Source organism: Brassica napus, chromosome C4 (assembly GCF_020379485.1).
Source record: "Brassica napus cultivar Da-Ae chromosome C4, Da-Ae, whole genome shotgun sequence".
Lineage (NCBI taxonomy): Eukaryota > Viridiplantae > Streptophyta > Magnoliopsida > Brassicales > Brassicaceae > Brassica > Brassica napus.
The window spans coordinates 4,785,602-4,793,465 of record NC_063447.1 but is presented as its reverse complement, the minus strand read 5'-3'; the positions used below and the strand labels follow the sequence as shown (position 1 = coordinate 4,793,465).

The following is a 7,864-nucleotide window of genomic DNA, read 5'->3' as shown; positions in this document are numbered from 1 at the left end:
ACAAGACTATTCTTTGTTTAATCTTCGTTTGGCCCTAAATCATTCAAGGTGAACTGGAATTATATTGAATCTTCGTTTTATCGTATTGATGGCGAAACTTGTACGTTAACGTAGATGGTGGTTTGCTTGGCCGTTGGAGATCCATACACTGATCTACACCGTTAAAATCTTAATCTCACGGTTGAAAACGATAGTGTAAATTTCTTAGAAAATATTATTCAACCCAACGTCAGGCGAAGGGTTTGAATTAATCGCAGACTGTTCAACGTAAAACTTGGCGTGAATTTCGTTATGACGACTTACTGGAATTGATCCATCGTTTACTTTATCATAAGTAAAAGTGATATATCTGAAATATTTGTTCTTGTTTGATTTTGATGACGCACATCCCTCTGCTACATTTAGATGCAAAGTTGCAAATGGAAAAAATCATTAGATGGCCCATGTAAATTATCAGGCCTATTAGGCCCATGCATTTCTTTGGACAACCAAAATAATAATTTTGAGGTGTATCTAGAATTTTCATTTTCATTTTTCACGGATGATAATACGACAAAGAGAAAATCAGAGTCATACTTTGTAATCGTCGTTCATTTCCGTCTCGTCTTCGTCGTGGCTGAACTCCACTGCCGGTGTTCTTCTCCGCCGTGATTCAAGCCTTTCCCAAAACAGCAGCAAGCTCTCCGGTTACATATGTTGCTCGTTATCACTCCAAGCGACCACGACAATCTTCCTCGATCCGCCTCTGTAACCCGTCTCAGCTCTCCTCCGCCATGGAATCAAGCTTTTCCGTCGCCGGATCCTCCACCATCATGCTCCAGATCCGGGAGAGAAAGGTCGTGAGCTCCAATGGCCATTCTTGGCTTATTTTCAAGTCTGATCCTTTGTCTTTGGATAATTACTCTTTGATCCCAAAATTATCAGATTTGCAGAACATATATCTCTAATTGACCCCAAGTCTTTCAATTGTTTAATTGTAACCCAACTTAACTTTTTAATAAAAAACTAGCAGAGCACAAAATCTAAAGTGTCTCTTAACTAAAATTCTAGTCAACAATTATATACTAAAATAACCATTAAGAGATATTAATGGAGTTCGTGGGTTAATCATGCTCTTATATGTATTGGTTGCACTAGCTTTATTACCTTTTTTGTTGTCGGAGATCAAACTGAAAAACAGAATACAACTTCTTTGGTAACTAATATCAGATCCACAAAGGTGTTAGTTAATTTACTGAAAACATGGTACCCTCTTCACTTGTGATTAGAAGCAACTTAAGCTGTAAAGAAACATGCAGTTAAGAAATTCATTTGTTTGACTGTGTGCATGTATGATCTTCTTCCTGATTCTAAGAGGCAACTATGTTTTGATTCTTCAAGAGATCATTCTAATATTATGGGCGAAAAGATTCTAACTTTTCGAAAATCTGAGATGGGAGAGATCGAGGGCGGTGATAGGTTCTGTGTATCGGGTCAACATCCTGTTTGGTTCACTTTGAAGAGTCACGATGAAGCTACATAGGAGAGGAGGGAGAGAGCACGATGGGCAAATCTTCATCTTCCTCTAAGAAACTTAAACGCTCCTCTAGAGAAGATCCCTCTAAGGTACTCTCGATTCAATGATTTTTTTTTTTTTTTTTGTGATTTACCCATTATGTATACATATTAGCAAAGATCGAAACTTTCGATTTGAGTTTATGTAAAGTGTCGACCTTTAGTTACTTTCGAATTAGGGTTTTGATGTGTAACTCTTCTTGGATTGGAAAAAAAACTTATATTACTACTGAATGTTTAACAGAAGAAACAGAGAAAAGCGTTTGTTACCTCCTCATGAATCCTTTAAGATTATGTGTTCAAGTTCTGTATTGTAATTTGAGTTACGTTTAATCGTTTAAATCTTTTTTTTTTTGGCTTACTATTTTTGTTAATCAATCTATTTGTTCTCTCTGAGCTTGTAAATGTTACGGGAAGTGTTTTTAAAACCGGACCGACCTGATGGTTGACCGGGTTCGACCATGAACCGGTTATATAGTCGGGTTGGACCTAATAATTGGTTCGACCATGAACTGACGACGTAGATGGTTTGGATTTCAAAGTTATTAAACCGATAAAAGCCACTAAAACTATAAAAAATCTATGAACCATCCATTAAATATAAAATTCGTTTATATTTATAATGTTTTATGTTTAAAAGTTATTTATATTTTAATTATGTATCATATTTAATAACATTACTTTAAAATTTATATACTAAAAATATATTAAACCAAAGTATTGAACCAAGTTTGATCCGGTCGAACCATATTAAACCGTGATCCAAAAAAATTCGGTTCAGCTTTCGGTCCGGTTTTAAAAACACTGGTTATGGGTCTCCAAAAGATTATTGATTCCTACACGTGGAAAGCCATCATTTTGTGGGTTAGCTGTTTCACTTTTGGTTTTAATCACAAGCTAATTATTGTGAATAAAAAGACTAATTATTAGTGATTAAGATATCATATTTCTAGATCTTGATAATTGCTTGCAACAGCAAGATGATGTTTGGTTAAGAAATAAGAACAAAATCCATAATTAAGCAAAACCATTATGCCTTTTATGAGCCTTTGACCCCATTGTTGTCACATCTCTACTTCTGTCTTTCCACCTCTGTCTGCAAAAACAGAGGAACCCTTTCCTCTGTTTCTTACTTTTGTCAAAGTTTAACTCTGATAAAAGCATGTAAGAATGACAAGGAATAGAAGAGATAACAAAGTCTCAGTTCATGGAAGTGGTCAGAACGGCGTCGGTTGGAACAAGCTCAAGCATTGGTCTACGTCTTGGACAGGTTCTGTTCTCTTCTGCTTCGCTTCTTTTCATGTGCTTCAACGATGACGACGATTTCTACGCTTACACTGCCTTCTGGTAAAAAAAAGAGAGTTGGAAATATTTACATTTTAAGCTATAAAACAATGTTTTGAAGAGAGTTATGACTGTTGTGTTGTGAAGCAGTTATTTAGTTACAGTGATGGGTTTAGTAACACCATGGAGCGTTACGTTAGCCCTACTTGAAGCGTACTCCATCATCGTTCAAAGACTTCCTCTGCAAGCAACAGTTTTATCTGTCATCGTCTCTGGAGACTTGGTAAGTTCTCTATACTTCTCTATGTGTATGTAGAATCTAAGCTACATTCATCTACAAATGTAAGACGCACCAAAAGGAGATTAACATTATTAGTTCATTTGATTAGAAACGTGTGTTTTAAATGAACCAAATATTTTGAAGAGGTCCAAATAAATCAATTGTGGATACTGGCTAGTAATAGACATAGTGGATATACGATTATATCTTTGATTGGTTGCTATCAAAATACAATCTAGGAACCTTTGGTATTGCAACACATTTCACAACTTTTCATTAGCTTTTCTGCAATAACTTATCCCACTATAAATGTCTGTTGTGGACCATATGAGAAAAAGATGGATGTCCAAACCGCATTAGCCACTGAAAGGATAAAGCTTTATATATACACCAACTTAGTTATCTAATAATGGTATCCACTGTAAAAAAATAGATCCGGTGTTCTAAATTTTCAGGTCAATAATCTGTTGGTTCTTGTTTAACTTAGACTCTACTTTTTTTTTTTTTTTATTTTGGTAATCGACTTTGTGGTGCAATCTCAAACTAATAAAGCATTAATAGTATAAGTTGTGGAAATTAACATATCTATATTAAACTGGTTCATCTGAAACGAGTTATACCAAAGCTAGATAAAGTTGATCCAACATCTAGTACATAGCAATTACAGTGGAATGTCGAACACTTGCTTTGCTTTAATCACTAGATTACATCAATTTGTACATCTATGTTGTCGTTGTTGGATGGTGGTCGACTCTCTAAATTTTGATGACCCTTCAAAGGAACTTAATTCAATGTCGTTTTTCTTTACATTTATAATAAGTATAACCAATTAACACAAACACACATGCAAAAACAGAAGTAGTATAGTCTAAATTAAGTAATGCAATTTAGTAAAAAATAAAAGCATACATATTAATGAGATTTGTAATCATAATCTCCTTATAATCTTTGTATTTATTCAGGTTTTGTCGTTTTTATCGCTGGGAGGTGCATGCTCAACGGCGAGCGTGACCGTAATTTTGATTGGTGCTGGAGAGAAGCATTGTGATCGGTACAAGTTATCGGCGACAATGGCGTTCTTGTCTTCGTTTCTTTCCTTTGCTTCCACTTTCTTTAACTTTCGTCTTCTCCCTTCTCTATTTTCTAGTTAGTCAGATTTTTGTTTCACCCGTTTATAGTTATTTCTCTTTTTATAGTTCAGAGAAACGTGATAAAATTGTATCTTTGTAGGAAAATAATATATTCGAATTGTTTCTCAGTGCATACATTATAGGATTCGTATTCTTAGATATCCTAAACTCGCACCAATTTTATAGTTGTACTTTGGATCCACTTATCTTTAGGTACTAAAATATTTGATCGCGCTCACCTATATAATATTAACCCGATTAGCTGAACTTTTATTACTATTTATTCAGAAAAAAACATAGGTCTAGTTTTGAAATCTTTTTTACGATATTTTAAAACCCTACATTCTGTATTTGTTTAATTCAATTAGCAAATGTCATATCGGATGCCCCATTAGAACACTGTATTTATAGAAAACTGTTGTAGCATTTTAACTGTAACAGTTTTGACCTTGTTTCTTGTCATATAGTACATAGTTGGTAAAGCTTATTGCAGCATTGCACATGTGTCTACCTAAACTTTCTAAACTATATCTGCACCAAACTTATCAAAGAAAACTAAGAGCATCTTATCCCATATACCCTATCAAGGGTTTCTTTTTTTTTTTTAGTTTTTTTTTTCTAATTTAAAAAAAAGAAAATTAAAAAGCAGACCAATCGCGGAGCGCCACGTGTCGGTGGAACCCGCAAACAGTGCAAAACACACACATCAGTCGTTTCTTATTTTGCCCACTTTGCATACGGTTTTTCTAAAACCTCGGCCCCCCACCGCTTTAGAGACGTTAAAAATGTAGCGATAATAATGCTCTAATAGTGACATAAAACATAACAATTAAAAGCCAGGAAAGTAACTTTTTTTAAGAAAAAATTGCCAAAACACCACAGAAAAACAACTACATTGTCCCTATACCATAAATCATTTTTTTGTCAGATTTGGACTTAGATACCTCTGGTCAACTTCAAAAATTCATATCAATTATTTTAAGAGTCAGAAAAATATGAAAAATTATTCAAAATGTACATAAACATGAAACAATCATATGAAAAATAATTTGGTTGACTAAATATTAGTGAAACACAATTTCATTCCATTTATTCATGATTAAAATTGGAATGAAATAAATTTTTATGGAATTGATGGAATAAATATTATATTTCATTCATTACAAACAAATGGTACACCAATTTATGGTATAAATGAAATAGAGAATTTCACATTATTTTATTCCAAAAATTGGCATTCCAGTTTTGGTACTTATGGAAGTAATTTAAGCTTCCCAACTCTCTAAAAAGAAAGCATATTTTAAGAACGTGAAAATTAACATTAACAATTATAGATAGTTGACGAAAAACCCCTTTGATATATTGTATTGACATATTTTTCAATTGCTAATTCAGGTTTTCTAAAGAGAAAAAGACAAAAATAGCACTAAATCAAGTTTTTGTTCCCAAACTAGCACTTAAGGTCAAAAGTCACAAAAATAGCACTTAATGTTATATCAAAAGTCACAAACTTAGGGTTTAGAGTTAAAGGGTGGAGTTTAGGATTTAGGGTTTAGGGTTTAGGGTTTAGAGTTTAGGGTTTAGGGTTTAAATTTTAGGGTTTAGGGTTTAGGGTTTAGGGTTTAGAGTTTAGAGTTTAGGGTTTAGAGTTTAGGGTTTAGGGTTTAGAGTTTATGGTTTAGGGTTTAGAGTTTAGGGTTTAGGGTTTAGGGTTTAGGGTTTAGAGTTGAAAAATGAGGTTTTGGGAATAAGATTTCAAATTTTGAAAAATAAAAAAATTAAAATTTTCAAAGGATAAACTTAGAAATGTGCTATTTTGGTCATTTTTGTTTTTGAGTGCTATTTTTGTGATATAAACTTAGAAAGATGCTATTTTGGAGATTTGCCCTTTTTTAAAAACTGAAAATAAGAAAGTCTTTTTTTTGTATGTTCGACTGTTAAAGTTAAGACTTTAATTTGCGAATCAAGATCAACGATATAAAAAATGACCAATAGAACATTAGAAAATGACAATTTTCTCTACGAAAACAAACAAGATAGGGGTTTCAAATTAAGCAAACAGATTACTGGATTCTGTTATCATACAAGTGACTGATTATCGTTATACCAATACACCATATGAAATTTAACACAAATTTTTATTTCGCCCTAGGGGGCGTATACATTAATTATTTAAAAACCAACATAGCTGCATGCTTATTTAAGGTTAGCAAACATGTAACGAACGAAGATAACTTCTACTAGATATTACTCGACTCGTGACTCGTGAGTACAGCTAGACTTGAAAGTTTACGTTCGATTTATACTTTTCACCGGGCTCCCAACCGGCCGGAATAACATCAGAAGCCACAACGGTCTCGCCGGAGTCTAGATTAGTCAACCGGAGAGACAGTGGAGCCCGTAAAGGTGACGTCACGTCAAGCTTCCACACCGCACCCCATGATTGGCTCATCGGAAGCCATGTGTCCGAATCTAAAGCTTGTTTGAGTTCAACTAGGCCGATCTCCCCGTCTCCGTCTTCATACTCAATCAAAGCCGCGAAGGAGTAGGGGTTTGAACCATTTTCCACGTGAAACGTCACCGTTTCGCCAATATAGTTGCACTCAACTCTACAAACAAATAAGCGAAAACAATAATTACAACAAAAACAATAACCAAACTTTATCATAACAATGTTGTTGTAGTCATTTATTTACTGTGACATATATATACTTTCTATAAAGAATCTGCAAAACTCCGACATCTCGAAGCTGACTATCTTGACCAGAACTCGCCAGTGCACCAAACGCTGTACCGCTCAAATCGAAATGAACCGATTCTGTGACGCATCCTTTACATTCATCTGTAATCACTACCGTAACCGGGTTCGTTGAACACGCTGGTTTCGAAGTGCATTTTATCTGTACATTATATCAACCAACGTAAGGACTTTAATTTATTAAACGCTTTCTTTATTGTAATAAGTTTATCATGTAGAACCTGATAACATGCACCACATCCTTTCCCCGACTTATACAACGACGGACCTCCGGCTGATACCATGGACGAAAACGGAGCTTGTGCCACAGCATTTTCATAACCACACGCTCCACCTTTCATTATTTTGTAGTCTAGTTAGTTTTATATATAGAGCTAAATAATTTATATAGAGATGTAAGTGCATGTTGCATAGTATACCGTTGCTTCCGTAGCCGGTGGGGCTGCCATACCACGTAGCTCCAGCTAGAGACCAATCTGAATCGCCCGTTGCAGCAGAAATATTGAGTCTTTTTGGGTAAAAGCAATGAGCAGAGTTTAATAGAATAAAAGTTAGACCAAAGAATAAGTTCATGATAACGTGACATCGCTCTGAGACAAGAATTGTCATTGTAATAATAAGTAACTAGTTAGTCATAACTTGGTGTTACTTTATAGATTTATCGTTCATCGATCAAAATCCGTGAAGGACTCTACTACCCAACTGTTTTAAGCCACGTGTCATATAGTAACGTCTAGTACGCCTAGCCCAACTTATCGGACACGTGAAGTCTTTTGTCTTTTGTCTTACTTCGAACTGGGTCCTACGTGACGGTTAACGGTTAGGCCCACAGTTTCATGTGGTCGAAATTTTCGTTGT

General features: G+C 34.8%; 2 protein-coding genes across 2 annotated transcripts; one reads left to right on the top strand and one right to left on the bottom strand.

Moving 5' to 3' along the window:
• Positions 1-232: 232 nt before the first annotated feature.
• Positions 233-5,590, top strand: LOC111213321 (CASP-like protein 5C1). Its single transcript, XM_022715047.2, has 3 exons — positions 233-2,901; positions 2,989-3,121; positions 4,081-5,590. Exons 1-3 carry the CDS (start codon positions 2,762-2,764, stop codon positions 4,267-4,269), a joined length of 462 nt encoding a protein of 153 aa, XP_022570768.1. The 5' UTR covers positions 233-2,761; the 3' UTR covers positions 4,270-5,590.
• A 740-nt stretch (positions 5,591-6,330) lies between these two features.
• Positions 6,331-7,637, bottom strand: LOC106395088 (putative expansin-B2). Its single transcript, XM_013835616.3, has 4 exons — positions 7,426-7,637; positions 7,228-7,340; positions 6,961-7,148; positions 6,331-6,857 (listed from the first exon to the last, which is right to left on the bottom strand). The coding sequence occupies exons 1-4, from the start codon at positions 7,613-7,615 to the stop codon at positions 6,524-6,526; spliced, it is 825 nt and encodes a 274-aa protein (XP_013691070.2). The 5' UTR covers positions 7,616-7,637; the 3' UTR covers positions 6,331-6,523.
• Between the last annotated feature and the right edge of the window lie 227 nt (positions 7,638-7,864).

Excerpts from the sequence above, each read along its gene's own strand:
- LOC111213321 (XM_022715047.2), top strand. The coding sequence starts at position 2,762 with ATGGAAGTGGTCAGAACGGCGTCGGTTGGAACAAGCTCAAGCATTGGT. Across the intron at positions 2,902-2,988 it reads TACGCTTACACTGCCTTCTG|TTATTTAGTTACAGTGATGG; the intron begins GTAAAAAAAAGA and ends GTTGTGAAGCAG. Across the intron at positions 3,122-4,080 it reads TCATCGTCTCTGGAGACTTG|GTTTTGTCGTTTTTATCGCT; the intron begins GTAAGTTCTCTA and ends GTATTTATTCAG.
- LOC106395088 (XM_013835616.3), bottom strand. The coding sequence starts at position 7,615 with ATGACAATTCTTGTCTCAGAGCGATGTCACGTTATCATGAACTTATTC. Across the intron at positions 7,149-7,227 it reads GATGTGGTGCATGTTATCAG|ATAAAATGCACTTCGAAACC; the intron begins GTTCTACATGAT and ends TATAATGTACAG. Across the intron at positions 6,858-6,960 it reads TTGCAGATTCTTTATAGAAA|AGTTGAGTGCAACTATATTG; the intron begins GTATATATATGT and ends ATTTGTTTGTAG.